This window comes from Leopardus geoffroyi, chromosome C3 (genome assembly GCF_018350155.1).
Source record: "Leopardus geoffroyi isolate Oge1 chromosome C3, O.geoffroyi_Oge1_pat1.0, whole genome shotgun sequence".
In the NCBI taxonomy this organism is placed as follows: Eukaryota; Metazoa; Chordata; class Mammalia; order Carnivora; family Felidae; genus Leopardus; species Leopardus geoffroyi.
Genome location: NC_059338.1, coordinates 15,189,063 through 15,215,000, shown reverse-complemented (window position 1 = coordinate 15,215,000; position 25,938 = coordinate 15,189,063). Strand labels below are relative to the sequence as shown.

General features: G+C 39.9%; 1 protein-coding gene across 13 annotated transcripts in view; it reads right to left on the bottom strand.

Annotated features, from left to right (window-relative positions):
• The window catches only part of ESRRG (estrogen related receptor gamma), a 627,347-nt gene that overhangs the window by 178,803 nt on the left and 422,606 nt on the right, over positions 1–25,938 (bottom strand). For all 13 annotated transcript variants that reach the window (XM_045455764.1, XM_045455761.1, XM_045455763.1 and 10 more), the window contains one exon: positions 1,471–1,886. In XM_045455764.1, coding sequence (XP_045311720.1) covers positions 1,471–1,873 — 403 coding nt within the window. In that variant the 5' untranslated portion in view covers positions 1,874–1,886. The remainder of the gene's footprint in view (positions 1–1,470; positions 1,887–25,938) is intronic.

Below are 25,938 nucleotides of genomic sequence, written 5' to 3'. Positions count from 1 at the left end.
TCCAAAAAATGGCTGTCTTTTAAGAAGAAAACATTTTGGGGTGCCTGGGTGGCTCAATCAATTAAGCATCTGGACTCGATTTTGTCCCAGGTCACCATCCTGCGATTTCTGAGATTGAGCCCTGCATTGGGCTCTATGCTGACAGGGCAGAGCTTGTTAGGATTTCTCTCTCCCTCCTCTCTTCCCCCGCCCCCCTCCCTCAAAATAAATAAATAAACATTAAAAAAAAAAAAAAAAGAAAACATTTTGTAAGCCACTGAGAATAGAATCACTGATGAGCTGAGAATCCTCAACAGTTACTTTCTTTCCCCTATTTTCTCCATAAGTATATCACAAAGGACCTAAAAAAGTGAAAATTACAACTTCCTGTGAGAATATATATCTATGGCTTTTAACATGAGTGGAGCTCTGTATTTGTGGATTACTAGTTTAAATGAGCACATACAAATTTCAGCCATATTTTCCTACAATTATGTTGTTATTTATAAATCTGAAAGTCTATGGAGGTTCAGATGTGTCTTATATATGTGGGAGGTATATTTCATAATTAGGTATAATTTGGAAGACTTTTCTTTACAAATTCATTAAAAAGGTGAGGAAAGTATATCCAACCATAGGGAAAGAAGGAAGGTAGGAGACAATTAAATTGTGTAGACTAGTGGTTCTCAAAGCATGGATCCTGGACCAGTATAATCAGCATCACCTGGTAATTTGTCAGAAATATAAATTCTTGGACTTCTACTCCAGATGTAACAAGTCAGAAACTCTGAGGGTAGGGTGACCTGTATTTTAACAAGATCTCAAGGTGATATTGGTACACAGTCAAGTTACCACTGCTCTAAAGTATCTATTATTTTTGGGGCGCCTGGGTGGTGCAGTCGGTTAAGCGTCCGACTTCAGCCAGGTCACGATCTCGCGGTCCGTGAGTTCGAGCCCCGCGTCAGGCTCTGGGCTGATGGCTCAGAGCCTGGAGCCTGTTTCCGATTCTGTGTCTCCCTCTCTCTCTGCCCCTCCCCCGTTCATGCTCTGTCTCTTTCTGTCCCAAAAATAAATAAACGTTGAAAAAAATAAAATAAAATAAAATAAATAAAGTATCTTTTATTTTCATACCTCTGTAAGAAGAACCAAAGAGGCAAAAACACTATGGATCCAGTGTGTATTTGTTTAGTTGCAACACAGACCTACATTGCTCTGATAATAGCTGTGTTTTTTAACACATAGCTTAATATCATTCCATCATTAGGGCTTAATAGTGAAAGCAGAATTCTTAGGGGGCATATCTGGGGGAGTTTACTCTATAATCCCTCCACAAGCTATTGTAATCTATTTCTATTTTGTACTCAAGATAGAATTGGGACTGGAAAACTTGATTATCAAGGATAAGAACTAAGAAAAACCAGCCAACCAACCACCAACCATCAACCTGAGGCTGGACGAGGGTGGGGTATTATTCCCAGGTGCAACACTAACCTTGAATCGTCCTCTTGAAGAATGCCTTGCAGGCTTCACATGATGCTACCCCGTAGTGGTACCCAGAAGCAATGTCACCACACACTAAACACAGTCTCTTGGGCATCGAGTTGAGCATGTATTCACACTTGGTCTGGGGATCTTCAACAATGGTGCTGGAGCAGTCATCATACAGTTTCCTGACAGGCCCACTACCTCCTAGGATAGGAGCAGAAGGGTAGAGAGGTGGCGAGTCAAGTCCGTTCTGATGGCCATTCATGGTTGAACTGTAGCTCCCGCTGGCGTCTGAGGAGCCACCTGGGCTGTGGTGGTTGACGCTGTCCGTCAGGGAGGCCGGGCTGGAGGGTTCCGTCTTGATGAAGGACGAACAGCTGGAATCAATGTGTCGATCTTTGTTTGACATTCTGCAGAGAAGCCTGAGATGTAAGGAGATACAAATGGAGAGGGAGAAAGAGAGGGAGAGAGAGAGAGAGAGAGAGAAAGGAGAGAGTGTTAAACATAGAAACCAAAGAGAAGGTGAAAAAAATAGAGAGAAAGTGAAAGGGAAGGATGAAAGGAGGGGAAAAAAAAATAGAAGAATTCGTATGTTAAAGACATTGCTCTTTGAGAGCGCTGCCTAAGAACTGGGACTACACATCATTCATTCCCTAGTCAATATCTCTTGTTCTACAAGAAGGTAATCAGCATAAGGGCATGACAGGGTTACATCAAAGTGCCCAGACAGGCCATAAACAAAACCTCTAACGGGTCCAATTCCTTTTATTTTACCTTTCTCCTGGAAAACCACTGTCAATACTCTAGATTCTAAATTTGCCGCGGAAGAGGAGTGATTTAAAAGTCTATATCATTTCCAAAATTGGATTTATCCTCACTCTACTTTTCCCTCCCATGTTCCCATGCTGCAATCATTTTATTATGAGCAGAATCAAACTTTTATTTTCAAGACCGAACAGATGATTCCTCAGCTCTGTAATTACAGTTTGTCAACATGCTTCCATAAGCATAACTGTGTCTCTTATTGATCTGACTAAGACACATAGGGAATATATCCTCAATCACTTCGCTTCTTTATTTAAATCGCTCTATTTCATAGCCATTTAGCAATACAGAAAGACATCAAGTATAAAATTCTAGCCAAGATGTACGGATAATTTCCTAGAGCCCACAAAACTTAGTGAAACGATCACCAACACGGATTAATAAACATGTGCGTGTGTCTGTGTGATTTGCCATTGCTTAAGAGGTGAGTGAAGAAAAGCCATTTGAGCCTTCAGTACACCTGGGAGTACATAAATCTGATACTTTGTATTATATTCAGCAAACTAGGAATGTATCAAATTTTGTCCTGAAAATTGAGATTTGGGATGATCTCTTCCCCCCCCCCTTCTTTTGGCCTTTTAACATCATACCTCCTAAAAGGAAATATGATGAGGCATCCAATCTGACAAATTATATCTCTTATCTAGAAGAAACATATTTCCCCTCTTTCTTTGTTGGACCCATAAATGATTAAATTTCTGAAGAGGTAATTAGATGAGAAGATATAATTGGTCCTATTTTCTTTCCGATTAGCCATAGTGCAAAACCCCTTTTAGCAAAGTCTCTAAGAACATTTTGAGAGCCTGCCATAGAAAGAAGAGGTGACAGTTGAGAAGGGGACTTAGCTAATTGCTTCCCAGTGGAAAGTTGATTTATAGGAATCCCACAGGGTAATGGTCATTCACTAGAATTTGGGGGAGTAGTCACAATATAACCAACGGGATGCAATTATCTCCTCTACTATAAATCTAATGATATTTCATCACTGCCCAAATTTCATCTCCTATCGGGGAATGTTCACTTCACTGCTCCAAGAAGGCAGTCTCCAAAGCAGAGCATTAAGAGCAAATATTTGCCTCTTAAACAAGTACGTTGCACACTGGAAATTTTGTTCTGCCTTCTAAAGTAAAACGGTATCAGGAGGTGAAGAAAGCAAACGGGAAGAAGAAATCCACAAAAATATCTTCGCACTTTCGCCCACCCACCCGTGTTGTCCTTTCCTCGAGAGCTAGTGAAAGAAAAAATATCCCCCTCACCAGCCTGAACTACGGCGTCCTCTTCCTTCTGCATCTGCTGCCTTGTACCCGTCACTGTTAATGAGCGCTGTAATTAATAGATCGCTCTCCTTGTCTCCCTGCTTGCACTCTGGGCTAAGCACTTTTCCTCGAGTCAACGTTTGAAAGAAAGCGGGTCGGCACTGACTTACAGCAGCCCTGCGAATTCCTTTTAATTTAGAGCACTTACCCCAGCACTTCACTTATTACCTTATAATTACTGGACGGCTCGCACATACATTATGATCTTGGACTAGAGTTAGAAGTTATTAGGGTACTAAAACATGGTTGCTCCCCTTTCCTCTCTCTGGCACTGAATTTCTCACAGCTATGACAATTAACTCTTTCACCATCTGCCCTTAAGGCACCATTCTTTTCCTCCCCCCTCCCCCCCCCCGCCCCCGTTTTTTTTTTTCCAGAGGAGAGCAGCTTGATCACAAAACAACCCTAGTCTTCTCCAGGCCCTCTTTTCTGTGTCTCTTTTTTCTTGTACCATCTATGGTCGATTTCACCCCAATTTTCTTTCCCTCTGGCTCTTTCTCACGGACTTCTAAAATCCGCAGAACTCTTGATTAAGAAACAAGGCCAGGGGCTCCTGGGTGGCTCAGTTGGTTAAGTGTCTGACTTCAGCTCAGGTCATGATCGCACACTTTGTGAGTTTGAGTCCTACACTGGGCTCGCTGATGTCAGTGCACAGCCCATTCAGATCCTCTGTCTTCCTCTCTCTCTGCCCCTCCCCCACTTGCACTCACTCTCTCTCTTTCTCAAAAATAAATAAATTAAGAAGAAAAGACAGAAAGACAGAAAGAAAAAGAACAAAAGAAAGACAGAAAGACAGACAGAAAGACAGACAGAAAGACAGACAGAAAGAAAGAGAGAAAGACAGAAAGAAAGAAAGAAAGAAAGAAAGAAAGAAAGAAAGAAAGAAAGAAAGAAAGAAAAAGAAAGGCCAAGAATTGCTTTCCCATTTAAGGAACAGTTATTTTCTAAGTCACCAAATGTTTATGTGTCAAATGCATGTTGTTAAAGCCCTGAAAAACAGGGAGTCTCCAGCCAGCTGTCTGGTCCAAAATCTCAACCCATAACTTTGCAATTACCTGCATGGAAGCAAGGAGATTAGGAAGTTAAGTTGTCAGGGAAGTCTCTGGGCAGTGGCAATATCTCTTCCCACATAAGGTCTGGCTACTGCAGCAGTGAATGAAACTGATCAAACTGGATTGGTGCCTTAGGTTGTACCTGTTTCTTTTCAGACAATGAGCTCCTGCCTTAATTAGTATCTTTTGCCCAGTGGAAGTTATAATAGTCCGAGTTGCCATTTATCAACTGCTTATTATGTGGCAGGCACTGGCCTGAGCACCTTACTAGTATCACCTCATTTAAGCCTCAGGACAACCTTAAGAGGGAGATATCCCTCTTCAGGAAACAGAGCCTCAGACATCACACAATCTCCTGAAAGTCATACAGCTAGGAAATGGGAATTCCAGGATTGGAACTCAGGTCTGATGCCAAAGTCCAGTGCAGAAATGTCTTGAAGTTGGGGAGCTTGGGTGGCTCAGTCAGAGCATCCAGACTCCTGATTTTGGCTTAGGACATGATCCCAGCATCGTGGGATCCCTGCATCAGGCTCTGTGCTCAGCATGGAGCCTGCTTGCGATTCTCTCTCTCCCTCTCTCCCTCTAAAAAAGAAAAAAGAAAAATAATTGAAGACAAAGAAGTGTCTTGAAGCCAACAGACTTCTTGAAGGTGTTCACAGATTTTTTTTTTTTTTTTTAAAGCCAAGCAAGCAGGGGTAGGAAGTGGTGTACATGGAGACCTACTATACCCGCAGCTCACCTATGAGCAGAGACGGCCGAGATGGCCACCCCACCAGCTAGAGGTCTGCTGTCATCGAGTCACCCTCTCCAGTGTTGGGAGTGACACCTCAGCAGAACTTCCGAAAGAACACAGTTGTCTCCTAATTACTACTTAGCTCATTACATCGAACACTTCCTAGACACCATTACATTATACCCTAAAACTACAGTGGGTCTTAATTCTCTTCCTCTCTGTCTCTGAAATTCTACAGCTCTATTATTCAAGCCTGAAATATTCACAACTATCTATAAATTCAATTGTCAGCTGGTGGGTTTTATTCTAGACTTCACTTCAATCTAAAATTAGAGGCACTAAAATTCACATTAACTCTAAGAGGAATGTAGTGAATAAGACTTTATTTCAAAAGAACACCTTTTTGTCAGAAAGAGACATTTTCAAGATGATGGCTTTATCTGTAGCCAAAGAGAATAAGCCCAATTCCACATTGTGCTGTTAATGCAGGAATTTTAGGTCACATTGGATTAATAAAAATCTAAATTTAGTTAAGAATTATGAATAGAAATAACATGGGTAGAAAATTGTGGGAAATGTTTATTTTAAAGCCTCAGTACAGTTGCTTTTACTTTATTATTTTAAGAGGAACGATGAGAAGCACAAGGGAGACAAGAGACTTCCCAGAAGACTTCTGAGGGAATGCCCTGAGAATAAACCGGAAGAAGAAATAGCTATGTCAAGACTAACATTGTCTTTTTTGTGTAAGAAACTGAATTTGAGGGATTTAACAGCCTTCCTGAGGTCTGGGTAAGTCCAGTCCTTTATTACACATTCTTAATATGGTTTGAAATATAGTCTCAATAATTCTTTCTTTTTAAGTTTATTTATGTATTTATTTTGAGAGAGAGAGACAGAGAGCAAGCAGGGGAGGGGCAGAGAGAAGGGGAGAGAGAATCCCAAGCAGGCTCTGCCTTGTTAGTGCAGAGTCCGACATGGGGCTCGATCCCACAAACCCTGAGATCATGACCTGAGCTGAAATCAAGAATCGGATGCTTACCAGACTGAGCCACCCAGGCGCCCCTAGTGTCAATAATTCTGATGATCACGCTTCCAAAAGGACCTTGGTGCCTCGCCTTGCCCAAGAGTCGGTAAGGGTAAAATTTACCTTTGGTGCTAGATATTAATGATCAGGCAAATGCAACTTCTTATTCGCTGGACTATTTCAAAGTGTAATTTTTGAAAGTTAATTAACTGTGTTAGATGTGTGCATGTATAGAGAGAAAGAAAGAATAAGAATCAATTAAAGTGGTTGCTGTAGGGGGAAACAAGAAGATAATCTGTAAGTTAATATTCAATTTATATTATAATTATCGGGTTAATTGTTTTCAGAGATCCTACCTACATACAGGTAAATGTGTGACCTTGAATGAATTGCCATGAGTTAGAATTTCCACATGCTTACATAGATGCCCAACCATGGTGGTCTACATTCCACAGAAGCTTAGCCAATACTTTTGTTTAAATGCTGGTATATCAATAATGTCCTATAGTCATATAGAACATACACATTCATCAACAGATAAGTTCTTAAACAGCTATATTTCATCCTTTACATATTATACAAACTCAAAATTATTTGCTGCTTTATTTCCCTACTTAAAAAAAATGGTGCATGAAATTCTCATAAAGAACATATTATGTGCAGGTCTTGTCTGGATTTCCTGGCTGTTATACTAAGACAAGGTTTTTTTTGAAACGTTTATTATATCCATACCAAGGACAGACACCTTAATAAGCTGAAAAAATGCCGGCTAAAGACATCACTATTTTATTTTCTTCCTTGTCATCCTTAAGAGCCCCAGAGGGTACCCATCTGCATTATAAACTCCACTTTATCAATTTATATCCAAACATTTTAGGAAAGCACACTGAAGCCAGCAAGCTCACAAGTTCACAAATGCACAGAGAAATACAAAGACGGTGCCCTTAGCTTTCTTACTGAATCACAGAATTTCAGGGTTTGAAAGCAAGGTTTTCAAATCCTAACACCTAAACACTTCCTATTCAAAATAGGCATGAATCTATGAGGACTGGTCAGTTTTCTACCTTCTGAAAACATCGGATTAAATATTTAAGTATTTTTATTTAAATCTAAAGAACAAAATATTAAAAAATATATATCAGCCTATAGGCTTTTTTGTTTTGTTTTAATGTACATAGAAGGAAACTTCCAAGACTTATGCCAAGCTTCCAAGTCGTAAGTCCTAGGCTTCAGAATCCATGACCCCAGCAGCTCCCTTAGCAGCCTGAGTTACAGCTTCAAGCATGCTACTTTACAATGAGCTTCTTTTTTTTTTTTTTTTCTTTTCCTGCTTCAACTAATTGCACTCTCGTAAAGTGGCAAAATGTGAATCACTTAGTAACAAAATGGGCACCAGCTGCTATTGTCAGAGAATGGTGATGCTGAAGAAAGGGAAAGCAACCGAATGAAGTGTCATGTCAGAAATCAACGGTGCAACGTGTGATTTGAGAAAACATGACTACTTTACAGAGACAGGGTGTCATTATGGCATCACAGTAATACGATGCTTTGACAACTACTGGGTCTAACATATCATCATTGCATTAAGGTACACTGGCTTAGTTGGGAAAGGAAAAGAAAGGATTTTTTCTTTTAATAAGAAATATCTTAAGGCCTGCCTGGTTAACCTAACGAAAAGAGATCATTAATTGTAAAGGAAGAATTGTAAATCCTGACCCACAATGCTCAGAAAGATTAAAACACACATGCACATATATGCACACACACTTCTGTATCATTTTAGACCTTTAATGAACCTTGAGGCCCATCTCATGGAACAGATTTCTGCGTAACAGGGTCACATCATCTAGTGATGGTGATTCTTTGAATAAATAACTTGTGCATTTAGTCTAAAAGAACTTACTCCATCAAGAGCAAGAGTAAGCAAACAGCTCTCTGTGGAGCTCCTATCAGCTTGAATTGCTGATAGGAGATGTGGCTAAGCAGTGTGGGGACATGAAGGCAGCTCCCTAAAATATGATCAGGGCCCCCTTTAAAGCCAAAAGCTAAAAAAATTAAAAAAAAAAAAAAAAGAAAAAAAAGAAAAAAAAAAAAAAAAAAAAAAAAGGGGCGCCTGGGTGGCGCAGTCGGTTAAGCGTCCGACTTCAGCTCAGGTCACGATCTCGCGGTCCGTGAGTTCGAGCCCCGCGTCGGGCTCTGGGCTGATGGCTCAGAGCCTGGAGCCTGTTTCCGATTCTGTGTCTCCCTCTCTCTCTGCCCCTCCACCGTTCATGCTCTGTCTCTCTCTGTCTCAAAAATAAATAAACGTTAAAAAAAAATTAAAAAAAAAAAAGCCAAAAGCTCCCCTAATTCTGTAAGAGGCTGTATACTACACCAAAAAAAAAAAAAAAAAAAAAAAAAAAAAAAAAAAAAAAAAAACACCTGTCAGAATTTCAGACAATAAATGAGAGACTTTTAATTCATTTCTACACACTCATTGAAAAGAAAACATACCGTTAAATAAAATCTTGGAAAGAAGAAAAGAACCCTGTGAAAACAACTGCATCCCTAATGACAAAACCAAGACCTAGAAGGATCTCGCAGAAATGCCACCTGCTTTTGGGGTGCTAGAGCTCAATGATCTCCTCTTTTTCAATTGTGATCTGACACCACGTTGGTTTGACCATCCTGGTTTAGGCCTTGAAATCCCATGTCCTGGAAAACCCTCAGTCCCTGGTTAACCAGGATGGTTGGTTATGCAATGTGACAGGACTACAGAACCTCATACCTCCACCTGCGTTATACCGAAAACAAAGGAAGGGAAATGGAGAATATTCATTTTCAGCAATGAAGGCCGAGAAAGTTGGTTAGAGAAACGCACCAATAAGCGTAAGCGTGTGCAGCCTGACAAGACTGGGGTGCTGTAAGCATGTGTATTAGAAAGTAACCATACACCGCATCCCATGTCAGTGGGCCCCATGCAAGGTGGAGGCCACTGCTGATCACCTTGTTAAGTTATCTGGACTATTTTAGATGTAGGAAATTGCAGTAGCTTCAATTTGTATTGCCAGGTGATTTCTGGTGCTTCCTGGTTGATAAACTTTATTAATGGGAAAAGAAATGGTCCTGTGATATCACAATGTGTTGCACATTATGATTGTTGACAGTTTCTGTATTTAAGGATTCGATCTGATGCAGAGGCGCTTAGTAGTGTAATTTATCCTTAGCTTGTTTTCTTGGACCTATTTCAATCTAGGGGTGAACATCCCTTGTTTATAGCTCTGAATACAGTAAGTGAGCTATAGGCAAATCAATAAAACTGTTAAATGCATAATAATGTTGGGTAATTGCATACATGATGTTTTGCATAATTAACTGTCTGAGCTTTTCTTTAATATAATGGGCACTCACGTAATATAGAGTAGCTATAAGTCTATAAAATATACACAGTTTATATGAACCATGATTCTGCTTAAAACTCTGGCTAATCATCTACATCGGCTTTGAAGGGAGAGCTCTCCTCCACTGCCAAGTCCAAATCAATTCTTATGACATTACTTTATAACTAACATGATATTTAACTGATGATGGCTATTAGCTATTATACAGATTGCATTCAAGAAGTGTAACAGTAGGGGGAAAATACCATTTAGTTTAAACAAACTTCTGCCGTGTAATCAATATTATTGAGGCAAATTAAGTGTTTTAACAAGTGTGTATATTTACCCTAATGCAGCTTAATTAACTATATCCTCACAACTGCCCAACTCGATGACACCTATGGATGTTAAAAGAGAATCTCAAGAAATGCCTAGTCAGAAATTCAAATGCACAACAAGCACAACAGAAGCACAATCAAGGACAATTGTGACCCCTACAAATATTTCTTACCTTATGCAAGTTACACTCCTAGGACCAAAAGCCCTAAGGACCAGAAGGGCTTTAGAATACTATCCCCTTCTGTCAACCCACTTGGGTAGCAAATGGGTCACTAATCCCAGGGTAGAGGGAAAGAGCTCTGGGCAGGAGGTGGGAGACCACTGATAGAAAGGAAGGTTAGTATGGGGTAAAAACTACATGAGATAAATCATCAAAATGAAGCTTACGATATATGCTGAATGTAACATTTATTCGGTCTTGGAGATTTACTACGCCATGAGGAGACCTCCTTCGCAGTAAGCTTTCCAGAGAAAAGAAATAGTCTCCTACTTCTACAAATCTCTGGTCTTTCAAACAGAAATATGGATCAATAAAGTTTGCTTGTGTTCAGACAATTCCGTTTTCAAGCAGTCAAGGAGCACACTGAAGAGGAAAAGCAGACACAACAGGAGGGGACTGACAGCTAAATGGAGGCCTTCTCACGGCATCTCACTAGAGGAGAAATAAACAGACATTCAACTCATAGAAAGTCTATGCACTGATCTTTACAAATTACAATCGAATATAGACGCTTTACACACACAGACTCCAGTGATGGAGTTCACAAATCAAATCCAGGTCAATGAGAGCTCAGGCTGACTGAATTTCCCTTTCCTGTTCTCTTTGCTACACTGAAATAGCAAAATAGGAATGTTACCAGGCGTGGCGGCAAAAAATATTGAGACCGTGGTCTTGGTGTCACCCTTTACTCATTAAGAAAATGTTTTGCAAAAGCAATTACAATGACCAACAAACCTGCTGCCTCCACAGAGATAGGCCAGTTCACTTGCAGTGGAACTTGAAAACATACCCGAAAACTGGGTGAGTCGCAGTGGTGAGAAAATTTAAATGCTGAAAAGGAATCATAGTCGAAATAAAGGTTGCTGTGAGCGCCTATGAACATCTCTACGCTAGTGGGAGATTCATAGCACAACCAGAGATAATAAACCACATCATTCCCTCTTGGACAAGTGGTTAAACTATATTTATACTTTTAACTTAATAGCTTAGTCTGCAGCAGTTAACATCTGGATGCAAATGCAGCTGGTCCTGGGTGATCTATGACAGCAGCAGAGGTTATGATTATATTCAGTTGGTATCAGGTGTTGTTCAGCTGAAGCAGGAGAGTGGGGGGAGGCAGCGAGGAGGAGAAATCGCTAATTATTAATCCTAAATCTTCCTCTGCCCTCCTTTTTTAAACCTTTCAATGAGCTAGCTGCTTGAAGAGAAAGTGAGCTGAGACACAAGGACACCATTCGCAGGTAAAGGAAAATAACATACATACACACATATATTCAATTCAAGCCATGGAAACGACGAAGATTTTGCTCTGTGGCAGAATGGGTTTTGTAAAAAGGGATTATGCGGCAGTGAGAGGCATCCAGGGAAGCCAAGGAAAGCCATCCACAGGCCCCAAGCCCAGATAGGAAGGACTTGCTTGGTGTTTGTCATTCAAAGATCCAAAAACAAACATGCAGAGAAACATTCCTAAATCTTCTTTGCAATTCTGAAAAACTGACTTAAAAAAAAATTTTTTTTTAACATTTATTCATTTTTGAGAGACAGAGACAGAGTGTGTGGTGGGGTGCAGAGAGAGAGGGAGACACAGAATCCAAAGCAGGCTCCAGGCTGTCAGCACAGAGCCCAATGAGGAGCTCGAACTCACGAACCGCGAGACCATGACCTGATCTCAAGTCAGAGGCTTAACCGACTGGGCCACCCAGGGGTCCCTAAAAGTTGTCTTAAAAAGTATTACACCAGGGTTCCCACAGCTTGCATGTCTTCTTTCCTCTTTCTCAGGGCCTCGAGGATGTAGGAAACGTGGGTTCCAGCTCCAGGTCTGGCACCGTGTGACCTGAGACAAGTCACTACTCCGCTCTGACCTTCAGTGTCTTCGCTCGCTAAACAAGAGGGTTCACCTACAGGTTTTCTAAAGTAACTTCCGCCATTTTGTAAAAATCATATTTTTCTCAAATAAAAACCACACTGGCCTGTGACTCAGATCAGACCTGAGAGGATGGGCTGCTGAACTAATGCACACTCCCTATACTTCCTTTTCTTCGGCTGCTGCTGCGCTCGCCTACCGCTCAGGGCCACGGCATTATACGGGCGCGCATGCGCGTGTGTGTTGTAGGAGAAGGAATAATTACAGAAACAACTTGCTACGTAGCAGTGAAACTACAGCAACGACATTCAACTGAGGAATCATTCCCAGTGGGCTACAAAAGGACAAATAGAGCAGTGATAATTTTGGGGGAGCTGGGGAGCAGGACTCTTGGTTCTTCCTAGAATTGGTTCTCTTTTTGCTCATTACATTTTTGGTGGGAGGCGTTGGCGGAAAGGGGCAATTCCCGGCAATCAGTGTTTAAGTGAATGTTTGTCCCAGTGTGTGACACCACGCTGTCAGCAAGCAGCAGGGCGCCGCTGAGTTGTTACTACATTTGATTTGACTGCCAGTAGGAAGCTTCATTTCTACCAACTGTTAGTTGCTAGCGCAAAGAATCTTCTCTTCATTTCTGGAGTGATTTTTTCCCCTCTCTTCCATTTCCTTTTCCTTGCTATGTGGTCAGGCCAAATGCCACGTGGGTTTCTAAGACAAAACCTGAGTACTTGTCTCCTGAGCTTGAGACGGGACGACGTGGAGATAAAGGGTCCATGCAATTTGTTCAATATTTCCAGTCTCTCATTTAGAGTCTGCATTTTAATTCTGATTTCCTAGCTCATCACAAGGTCAACCCAGAGACAGCAATACTCCTTCTGCCACACTGTGGTCACATCTTTTTACTTGGTGGGGTTTATTTTAGCCAAGGGAGCAGACTTTATTAACGAAAGAAAGAAAGAAAGAAAGAAAGAAAGAAAGAAAGAAAGAAAGAAAGAAAGAAAGGGAAGGAAGGGAGGGTGTTGTCATTCACCTTCTCATGAAATATTGTTGAAATAATTGCTATTTTTGGTGACTGCTCTGACGATTTCTACAATTTTTCTTATTTGGTTAATTTTACTATAGCACATGGAAGCCTCTCCCCTTAAAAATAATAAAATAATGATTTAGGTAATTATGATTCTCAAATAGTGCCTCTGACAACAACTTCTGACAATGAAAAGCATCTTTAGAAACAACAAAAGCATATGCAGGAGTAACAAGGGTAGGGAAAAAAAAAAGAAGAAGAAAAATCCCTCAGAGATATTAAGAAAATTCAGGCTGAATGGAAAAGTAATTAACACTAAAGAGCTAAAACTGTAATTAAGAAAATTTTCATTAAGGGGAAGCAGGTGAGTCTGCTTTTCTAAATATGACAAGGTGCTGTGTAAAAATAAAATAGAAGCAGGTTTCGGTGAGTGGAGCAGGAAAGCCATGTCTTTAACCAGATCAAATTCTCAAAATTGGCTGTCAAGACAGGATTGTTGTGATTTATACCCGTCTATCAAGTGCACGGACGGGAGAGACAGAGAGAACAGAGGCAAGCTGCTGTCGCTTCCATTCGCAAAGAACTTTTAATTTCCACAGCACCATCTGTTACCAAATCTAATTCACATTCCCCCTTAATCTGGTTTAGTTCCATAATACTAATTCTTCCCCAACCCCTATGAACACAACCACTAAAAAAAAAAAAAAGGGGAAAAAAAAGGCTTTGGCTCTTGGTGAGTGAGAAATTGAATATTATAGAGTTAAGGTGTTAAGGCTCCGGTGACTTAAGCGAAGCATGCTCTTCTCCATTAAAATGTATTCCTGGTAAAGGGATTTGTTTTCAGCCAATGCAGAGATATGAAATTGTTCATATTTGGGGTAAAAAAAAAATGCTGATATAAAAGTAGGCTGGGGACATGAAAGCAGAGGTTGTCATAAAATACAATTGTTGTCAAGTTTAGTCACTTTCAGAACTGGCTATAAAATCACTTTGTCATGGTTTTCACATAGAGAAAGCCTGAAATTGTATTTTTGTTAAGGAAACTCGAGAGAGTGATGTATATATATATTCAGAAAGAGTAGAGCAGGGCAGGGGAAACACCTAGGAGAAATGGCAACGGAAAAAAATCATATATAATTTAAAATAAAGAGATGTCTATTGGTAAATGCGCAGTCACCTCCCTCGATCTAAGATTCTATTAGCACATACTTTTGATCCACCATCATTTTCACTCTCAGCCAATATAATAACTGGCATTCACAATAATGAGGTTGTGAAGCTATAAAATTATAAAGTGCTTTCTGCATCAGAGGAAGATTAAACTATGCTCAGTAAAGATTTAGTGTTAAATGTATTTTATTGCTTTCTAAGTCTGTGAAAATTTGTTATCTCTAAAGGCAATAGTACGTAAAGACCCACAGGCAAACATGACAAAACGAGAAAAGATACTGTTTGAATACCGGGGTGCGAAGTTTTGATTACACGTTCAATCAACTGGCTCACTACCTAACTCCAATGAACATTAGAAGAATCATCCTTTGGTTCTCTAAGCCAGTAGCGTAGAACACTAGCTGGGTTCCATGATAACAATTCCTCAGTTTCAGTAAATAACTGGAGACAGTGTGATGAAAATATTTATTTTCATAAGAGTCGTGATTATCACCCATAAATACATTTTGTAGAGAAGACTTCAAAATGTAAAGTCCACCACTAAACTTAACACTTAATTTAAAAAAACCTGGGGGCACTGAGTGACTTAGTTAAGTGTCTGATTCTTGGTTTCGGCTCAGGTCATGATCTCATGGTTTGGAGTTCAAGCCCCACACTGGGCTCTGAGCCGGCAGTGTGGAGCCTGCTTGGGATTCTCTCTCTCTCCCTCTTCTCTCTGCCTCTTCCCCGCTCGCTCTCTCGCTCTCTCTCAAATAAACAAACTTGAAAAAGAATCCTAAGTCTGTTATTTAAAGATAAATACTTTCAGGAAACAATCTCTCATTTTACTGATGGAATCTTCTAATTAACCAGGTATACAGGTATTTTCAACTATTAGCTACAACCGAAGCCAAATTTTTAAGTGATATGTGAGATTATAAAAGGAGATAAACTGTTCACAGCATTGTAATAAACAAAAAAATCTTGAGACTACAATAAATATGCTTATACACTCATGAACATCTATATACATCACCTATAAAAACATCAATGGGTGTCATAAACAAATATAAGTGATTGAAGATTATCAAGATGATAAAATATAAGACAACACTGTTAATGTTTTCAATATTCATTAAGGAATATGCGAATTCTGATATCCCTGTTATATATAGCAATTTGTATTGTATGAGTTTAGAGCTATAAATTAAAGCTATACAGTTATACATTATTACAGCTATAAATTAAAGAAACATTTTTATTTTCTTCACACTCGTAAGAATGGCTAAAATTCCTAAGTGACACCACCTAATACTTGGGAGGATTTAGAGCAACTGCAACTCACGTAACATCGCTGGGAGGGTATAAAATGGTGCGACCTTTTTGGAAAAAAAAATCTGGAAGTTTCTTATAAAGTTAAAGAGACACCATATCACAACAATTCACTCCTAGATATTTACTAAGAATGAAAACACATGTCCACAAAAAAGAACTGTCCACGAATGTGTAATCACAGCTTTATTCATTATGGCCCTAAGCTGAAAACAAATCAAATGTCTGTCATCGATGAATACATAAACTATAATATTATAGAAGCAACCAAATCCTGGTCAACAATAAAAAAAGAAATGAACTGTGGTAAATGCAACATGGCTAAACATCAAAGACATCCTGGTGAGCAAAACCAAGGCAGATACAAAAGAGTACATACTCTCAGATTCTGCTCACGTGAAGTTCTAGAACAGGCAGAACTGATCTGTAGGGATGGAAACCACCAGGGCTCTCTGGGGCAATGGGTGGGGAATAACTAGTGGGAGGGAGGCATAAGGAAACCAGTGGTTGTGCGTGCTAGACAGATAACATTTGTCAAAACTTATCTAACTGTGCATGGAAAATATCCATTTTGTTGTATTTTTTATCGTATAAAGTTGATCCAAAAATTTTTTTAAACAGTAGGTTAAAACTCAGTAACTTTGTAACACCAGAAGTTTCCACTGATTCCCATGTCCTAAACCAGGTCTTGAGTCACCACATCCAGTAATTTGTCATCAACGCCTAGTTTTATTTCTCATTTATACACAAGAACACAGTGGATCAGGGAAGGGAGATAGATAACTTATTCAAGGACACCCAAAATTAGAGGTGGAACCTAGTCCAAATTCCAGGTCTCTATCTCTTAGGCCAAATCTTTCTCTAACTTACTAATAAGGCAAAAGATGAAATCAAAATTAGACCCAAAGTGAAAAATATTGTACTGATCACAATGACAGATACCTTCCTGTATTCTGTTTTTACAAGCTTGTAAAATATTTGGGGGCACCTGGCTGGCTCAACATGTGACTGTTGATCTTGGGGTCATGAATCCAAGCTCCACGTTGGGCCTAGAGCTTACTTAAAAACATAAAAACCAAATGAATAAAAGCTTACAAAATATTTTTCACTCTAAACACAAAATAATTCTGTGCATTCCTGAGGTTACACACCTGACTTCATTCCTCACTGTCTTCCCCCCAAAACATGGCCCATGATAAAAGGGCCTTAGCAAGTATGCAACGTAGGAGTGCTAATGTGCTAATATGTCCTTGTTAAGTCAGTCAAGGTGGGCTTTGAAAAAAAATGTTCTTTTGGTTTGGTTTTGTGTTTGTGACAAGGAAGCAGGTGTTATGGGAGATGGAATAAAGGGAAAAAATGAGAATTTAAGAAGTGGAAATAAGAAAAAGGAGATTCACCTTATTTTTTTTTTAATATGGTTTGGATAGAAGTATAAACAAAATAAGAAGTCTTAGGGGAGAAGGTACAATCTATAAAACCTGAGTAGGTAAAATTATGCATTTCAAAAGAAATTTCTAAGCTGCCAGGAAAGAAACCTTGTAGAGTAACTTAAACAATTTACCACATGCTTCCCAAGTAAGACTGTCTGGATGACTTTCCTTAGCAGAGAAGGACACAAATCACAGAGTACATTTCTTCCCTTCTTAACTTCCATCCACACAGGTTGTAGTATTTAGTGCTGCTAGCAAGGGAAAACGATGCGACTATAGAGCTAATACATATTTTCCTGGAAAGAGGATTCTGCAGAATAATAAAGTGCTGTGTATTCCTGAAGGCAAATCTGGACAAGCTCACCATCTGTCCCTTCCAATGGCTCTACACACTCTACAGGTTGACAGCCAATCCCCTCGACCAGGGAGTCCAGATCTCCCCTTCCCTGACCAGCCTTCCTCTTCAGCCCCAAATCTCACCTCTGTCCACCTTGTACTTCCTACAAATGCTGTGCCTAACAATATGCAACTCCACCCGCTGACCAGCTCTCCCTTCTTTCTGGAATGCCTCCCCCTGGCCCCTTGCTCCATCATCTGGCTAGCACCTAGTCATTAGTAAAATGCAACCAAGTTATTAAGTCTCCACAAGTCTTTCCTGACGCCCCTTCCCCCTGATGTTCCCACAATTCCATGAGCCTATTTCTGCATAGGCACTTCACACATTGTTTTTAATGTACTGCTGACCCTTGAACAACAGGGGTTTGAATGGCACAGATCCACTTATATGCAGATTTTTTACAGTACAGTACTGTAAATGTACCCTCTCTACCTTATGCTTTAATTTTTTCTTGTTTTTTTTTAAATTTTTTTAATGTTTATTTATTTTTGAGAGAGACAGAGCACAAGCGGGGGAAGGGCAGAGAGAGAGGAAGACACAGAATCTGAAGCAGGCTCCAGACTCTGAGCTGTCAGCACAGAGCCCAACACAGGGTTCAAACTCCCAAACAGCAAGATCATGACCTGAGCTGAAGTCGGGACGCTCAACCGACTGAGCCAGCCAGTGGCCCCACTTGTTATTTTTTTTTTAAGTTTATTTATTTGAGAGAGACAGAGACAGTGTGAGTAGGCAGGGACAGAGAAAGAGAGAGGAAGAGAGAGAGAACCCCAAGCAAGCTCCACGCTGCCAGCACAGAGCCTGACATGGGACGCGAACTCGTGAAACTGTGAGATCATGACCTAAGCTGAAACAAGGAGTTGGACTCTTAACCAATTGAGCCACCTAGGCTCCCCTACATCATGCTTTTTTAAATAACATTTTCTTTTCTCTAGCTTACTTTATTGTAAGAATACAGTACATGATACATATGCAAAATATGTGTTAATCAACTGTTTATCTTATCAGTAAGGCTTCCAGTCAACAGTAGGCTATTAGCAGTTAAGTTTTGAGGGGAGTCCAAAGTTGTATACCGATTTTCACCTGCATAGGATGTTGGTGCCCCTAATTCCTGTGTTGTTCAAGGGTTAACAGTACGTATGCACATTTCTGTCCCTCCACTTGTGGAGGACTATGTGTTAATTATTTTTTATAAAGGGGCACCTGGGTGGCTCAGTTGGTTAAATGTCCAACTTCAGCTCAGGTCACGATCTCACAGTTCGTGAGTTCAAGCCCTACCTCAGGTTCTCTGTTGTCAGCACAGAGCCTGCTTCAGATCTTCTGCTCCCCCCTCTCTGCCCCTCTGCTGCTCATGCTCTCTCGCTCTCCCTCAAAAATAAACATTAAATGTTTTTAAAAAATTATTTTCTATAAAATTTCACTCTGTGGCTGGCTTGTTAAATGAATGAACAAATCAGGAATTCACATACATGCTAAAAGTAGTGGACTTTGAATTTTGGAGCACAAATTTCCTAAATTAAAATGCTGGTCATACAATCTCAAGAATCTGTGAGATAAACCATTAAGCATAGAAAAGCTTTATTTTTATATCTCCTTAGGTTACAGTAAACCTGCCAAGAGATTTGATTTAAAACAGAATGAAAAAAACAAAACAAAAATTCCTGCAGGGCAGAGTAGTAAATGATTATAAGGGTTTTAATTACAAGACCTGGCTTTGAGTTCACTAACACTGTCCTCTACCCACATGGGCTGTGACATATTATCTACAAACCTCAGTTGCTGAATCAGTTAATGGGAAGTGTATCTCACAGTGAATGTACTGGAAGATAAAATGAATATCACTTGCAAAGGCAGCATTGAATTTAGAAGGATATCAGTAAGCAAAAAGGAAAAGCATTGCAGGATGTGGAAGGATGACCAGAAGTGGGAGAGCACGGGGGTAGACTCAGAGAATGAAGGAGGCAGCAGTTCTAAAGGATAACTACAGGGGATCGGACTCAGCTAGGGGCTCAGAAAGTAGGTTATAACCAGATTGTGCAAGGTTCAAAATACTCCACTGCGCAGAGCAGATGTCATTTTGTAGGTGCTAGGAAGATGCTTAAGAATTCTGAGGAGAAAAGAGACAATTTGCGTTTTTATCAAACACAGTTGTGGCTGCAGCACTGTCCATGTATTCATTCATTTATCCCTGTTACATTTTAGGCATATCACCTGATAAAACAAACAGACCAGATCTCTGAACTCACAGTGTTTAAAGCCCAATTAGGAAGCTATTATATCCATCCAGATAAATGATGAGGAAATCCTGAATGAAGACGGTGGCAAAGAGAATGAAAACAAGCAGACAAATGTTATAAGCATCATCAAAAGAGGCTTTTGCACCCTTAGTGATCCACAAGTAATATATGAGTCAGTCAAGCCAAAATGTCTTTGATAAACTAGAATGTTTTTATAAAGTATAACGTAAAAGCAAATTACAATTGATGTGATGAAACAGTTCTTAATCTTGACTGTGGTGATGGTCACAGGAATCTACATACACAATAAAATTACACAGAACTAAATACGTGCACGCGCGCACGCACACACACACACACACACACACACACGAATGCATGTGAAACTGCTAAAATCTGAATAAGGTCTGTGGACCGTATCAGTGTCAGTCTCCTGGTTGTGACACTGCACTATAACTGTGCAAGATGTCACCACTGGAGGAAGCTGGGGCATGGGTGTGGAGATGTCATGCAACTGCATGTGTCTACAGTAATCTCAAAAGATACTTTTTTTAATTAACATTTCCTTGGAGGCATGGATTATAATCACCTATTTATTGGACTTTGTATTTTCAGCACTTTGTATTATGCTGAACTCATAGGAGCTACTTAATAAATTTGTCATTTAATAGATTTCTGTTGAATGCATAAGTAAATAAACTGCAACATATTATGTCAACTAAAGGTATCATCATTTTTTACTAATGTTGCTATAAACTTGATCACATGGGTTTCAATGTCGGCTCATCTGTCTTTATGACATTATTTAAATAACGAAACTATGGGGCACCTGGGTGGCTCTGTCGGTTGAGCATCCAACTCTTGATTTCAGCTCAGGTCATGATCCCAGGGTCATGAAATTGAATCCCGTGTTAGGCTCCATGCTGAGAGTGGAGCATGCTTAAGATTCTCTCTCTCTCTCTCTCTCTTCTTCTTCTTCTTCTTCTACCCTTTTCCACCTTCTCACATGTGCTCTCTCTAATTAAAAAAAAATTAAAATTAATAAATAGAGGGGAGCCTGGTTGGCTCAATTGGTTGAGCATCCTATTTCAGCTCAGGTCATGATCTCATGGTTCATAAGTTCGAGCCCTGCATCCGGCTCTCTGCTGTCAGTGCAGAGACCACTTCAGATCTCTGTCCCATTCTCTTTTTGTCCCTCCCCTTCTTGTTATACTCTCTCTCAAAAATAAAATAAACAATAAATAAATAAACAAATAAATAAACAAATAAATAAATCTATGATTCTAGATACCAGTTAGTCAAGGTCATAAAGATGATGGTACAGATGATCCTCTATTCTGCTACTTCTCAAAGAGTATAGTGAATTCTCAAGATAATGCTAATTAATATTTACATGGTTGCATATGCCCCAGGAAGATATATGGAAACTTTTTTTTTTTTTCATTTTCTCTTTACTGTGGGAAAAAAAAAAGTTACAGTCACACATTTGTTCTCAAGACAACCTTGCGGAACAAATTTTATCTCCATTTTACAGATGAGGAAACAAGACCATGATAGAGCCAGAACTTGAACTTGAATTTTCTACGTCTTAGTTCTGTACTCTGGGTTACAAAATGCTACACCACAAAGATTTCATACTTTATAACAGCCAACTAACTGTCAACTGTAGCCATATCTATAATTACTAACACTTTAATCCTCTCAAGATTTTGTTTTTCACTGCTTTAATTTTCTTAATTGTATACTCAAATAAGTGCTATGATGTATCTGTGATGACTACTGGAAGCCACAATAACAAAAAAGTGACCAAAATGAAACAAACAAAAAAAGTAGCTTCATTCTTAAATGACCAAGAACAAAGAAAAATAGTGTTAAGAAGTCAAAAGGACTGAGCAACTAGGTGCCTGGGCGGCTCAGTTGGTTAAGTGTCTGACTCTTGATTTCAGCTCAGGTCACCATCTTGACCTCCGTGAGATCGAGCCCTGTGTCAGGCTCTGCACTGACAGTGCAGAACCTGCTTGGGACTCACTCTCTCCCCCTCTCTCTCTGCACCCCCACACTTGCTCTCTCACTCTCTCTCTCTCAGAATAAACATTTGAAAAAATTGTTTTAAATGACCGAGCAACTTAGAAAATACTATATTATTTATATGATAGAAAGGAGAAGGCTGAAGTATGAATATTATTTAATTGCTACAGGATTACAGCCTTCTAATATAGGAGAAACAGACTGATTTCACAGCATGGAAAACCAGGGTGAGATATTAGGTAGAACTTCCTGGCCAACTAGTTGCTGCAGTTAATTAACTGCATAAATATGCATAATCAAGTATATTAATTATCTCATTATGCCTCAGTTATCTGTTAATTAAAATGGGGGTATTAATTAATGCCTGTACTCTCTACTTCTCAGGAATGTTGAGACTCTAAAGCGAAAACAGGGGCACCTGGGTGGCTCAGTCTGGTTGGGCATCCGACTTCAGCTCAGGTCATGATCTCGTGGTTTGTGGGTTTAAGCCCCATGTCGGGCTCTATGCTCAGAGCCTGGAGGCTGCTTCAGATTCTGTGTCTCCCTCTCTCTCTGTCCCTCATGCACTTGCACGCACTCTCACTCTCCAAAATAAATAAACCTTAAAAAAATTAAAAAAGAAAAAAATGGGAAAACAGATATGAAACTCTGTGAAAAACCTAAAGCGTTATGTAAATCTGAAGTGTTACTATAAATTTGCAGGACAAATATCATTTTTAATCTTTGTAATAATTAAATCTGAAAGCAAATCTGCACCTAGTCTTGAAAGACAAACCCATACTTACCTGGTGTTCTCACAAAAAATTAGCCAACTTTGAGATTTGTTGTGATTTATACTTGTTTAAATAATTTGATAATGCATTCTGACTTTTACTGATTTTTCACCAACATTAGCTCACAATATCACACAAAATGATTGCCTTAACTTCTTAGTACCTGAGATTAAGAGGTTGTTTTTAGCAGAGCTTTAAAACCAGTTCACAAATCTTTAGTGAGTGCTACTAAGTACAAGAAACAGTGGCTGGCTGTGAAGAAGAATGGGATCTTTTACCAAAGGAAAATGTGGGGAGTTTCAGAGAAGGTCAAAATTTTCTTGGCGAGAATTAAGGTAGTACGGAAGTCACACGGGAAGCTAATGAGGTTAGAGCCCTCCATCAGATTCCATGTGGATAAGGATTAATTTAACACAGGTCTGGGGGTGGGGTGTAGTTAGAGTTAACTTCTGAAACTGACAAACTACATTCAAGCATCTCAGCCACTAACCACATGGGGAACAAGACAAGACAGTGTGGATGAACCCATCACCACCTCTGGAGGTGGAAAAAAAGTGACTCTTCTGACTGCAGGCAGAGTCTTCATGCAAGAACCATGGAAAACTGGAGTCACTCCAACAAGGCACAGTATTAGTTACAACGGCCCTCAGCCTCAGCACGTGCTGGGTCACACACTCTGAGATCTCAGTTCCTGCCTCCTCCACTTGTCTCTCCCCTGCCCCCCATGCAAGGCTCTTCTGTGACAGTCAATCTGTCCGTTTTCCAGAAGGCACACAGACAGGGCAGGAATACTTCCTGTTCTTATCCAAAGTCCAGGAGGGAATATTGAGGGAAAACAGAAAAAGGGAAAAGTTAGTACAATTTATCTCATTCAACACTTGACCAATGTTACACGGTAGCTAAGCAGTTAGATATATAAGATTTCCAGGCTCCTCCTGGGGCATAAATGTCCTCATGCAAACTCCAGGCTCCTATCTGGGCCTGTTTGTTTAATGAGAAATCACAGAACTCACAGTAAGTGATGGTCAGCGTATAGACATGAACTTCACAGATAAGGAAACTAAGGTCCACAGTGAGAAAATAAACTTGGGCGGGGGGTGCGGGGAGATCAGAGAAAGAACTGGGAAACGGTGTAAGGAGTTTGTTTTCATTACTTCAGAAACTCCCTGTAAGAGATAGAGGGATGCCTCTCTCCCATGCCTCAGGAACCAAAAATTCTGTGAGTCAGGAAATGGAGGCTTCGAAAATATGAATTTCTTGAGAAATGGTCACTTCTGTCCTAGCCTTCCCCCATATGTACATATTTCTTCCTACTCTCCAAAACTCAGCTGACAGATGAGCAGGCTCAGATAATAATGCTGACTGATGCTGGGAACTTTATTCATTCATCCATCTTTCTATCCACGGAACCTCCCGAAGCTGAGGGCTGCATGCTGAGGTCACAGCCGGCACATAAATAAGGTCATCCACTTATTTACCTGCATTGCTGTATCAAATATGCTGTCAAGTCTAAACTAGACGATCTACGAAAATATCTGTCGCAAGAAAACAAATAATGATAGTCAAATGATGGTGTGTGATTGGTTGACTATACCGAGTACAAGGGGTTGTTACCCTCGTACTTTTATTAAATATGAAAGCAAAAGATTTATGTTATGGGTGATAAGGGCAAGAATGCTGTAAAAGCGAGAAAATATGGCAACAGTATGCTGTACATCACCAATGGGATAATTATTTATCTAAAAAGTTGGCATTCTTAGACTTCCAACATGCAGTGTATGAAATTCATATATTCAAAGGAGACATCATAATAACCTGCCGGCTGGTGGTGATGGATATGTTTTTAATCCAAATGACCACAATCTTCAGTCTGCCTGTCATGGAGGGCCAGGAAAAAATGGAATTTTCCTTTCATAACTCTTGATGTTGAAAGAGGGAAAACCTGGAAACATGATAAGTGGCTCATTCCAATGGACAAATGGACATAGACCTGAGAAAGAGTGTGAATAAAAGTCATTGTTCCCTAACTAATACCATTTTCACTTGTTACACTAAAAAAAAAATGGAGCAAGGAATGATTTCTGCCTCCTTCATGTCTGGAAAGCACAAGTTCAAATTGCAACAAAAGCTGGGAAATCTTCAACACTGGGTGAATTCATTTACAAATTACCTCTTGCTAGAAAGAGTCAGGCGAAGGCTGGTATAATATTTGTCTATTAACTAAAACTTATTGTACAAACACAGCAAGAAGAGTTGATGCTATAGTGCTTTATTGACTAGAAAGCCTCGCCTACGGATTTCCTCCTTTGAGGTTTAAAGGAATTCCTATTTCTCATTTACAGTCTATCAGAAAAGGTATATGACCTGTATTTTTTAATTTATATAAATCCACTCAGTCAATCAGCCTGGGCTGAAATTTAATGGATGTATCAGTCATCGTTGGTCCGGGGAGAGAGAACGAGGCACCAACATCCACCACCCATCTCTGCTTCTTCCATTAAACTCCCCCTCTTTCCTACCTCACCAGCACCAATGCAGCCCTCACCTGCAAACCTGGGGGTCTTTCGAGGCTGTTGTTTTTAAAGGGAGATATCAGGTAAAAATAAACTGAGGGAAATACAGAAGACCCTTTGGCTATTTCCGTTTTTAAAAATCTTCATTTTCCTATCTATGTTATGGCAATTTTATTACATATTCAGCAAATTTACAGTAACAAGATGTTCCCCTGACAAATTAATCACTTTCCAAGCATTTTATCATATAAATAAAATATCACCACTGGAGAGTAAAATCAGCTCAACCGGTTGATTTAACCCTTCTTGCAGGAAATTCACCTGAAATAGATTGAGGACCACCTCTGTCTGTCTGTCTGTCTCTCTCTCTCTCTCTCTCTCTCTCTCTCACACACACACACACACACACAAACACACACACACACACACACACACACACACACACACACACACACACTCTTAAAAACATGAGCTAGGCATTGGGGTGCCTGGGTGACTTAGTAGGTTAAGCAGCTGACTTTGGCTCAGACCATGATCTCACCATTTGTGAGTTCGAGCCCTGCGTAGGGCTCTGTGCTTACCACTGAAGAGCCTGGAGCCTGCTTCAGATTCTGTGTCTCCTGATCTCTCTGCCCCTCCCCTGCTCATGCCCTTTTCCTCAATACTGACTAAAAGTGAAAAAAATATTTTTATAAAAAACAAAATAAAAAAAATATGAGCTGGGCACTCATACTACTGGTAACAAGGCTTATAGGGACTTCTAACTTCAGAAACCATATTGTTGTATTTACGACATTAGTATAAAAGAGAAGTATGTCTATGCTTTTTAAAGACAGGAGACACTGGAGACGCCTGGCTGGCTCAG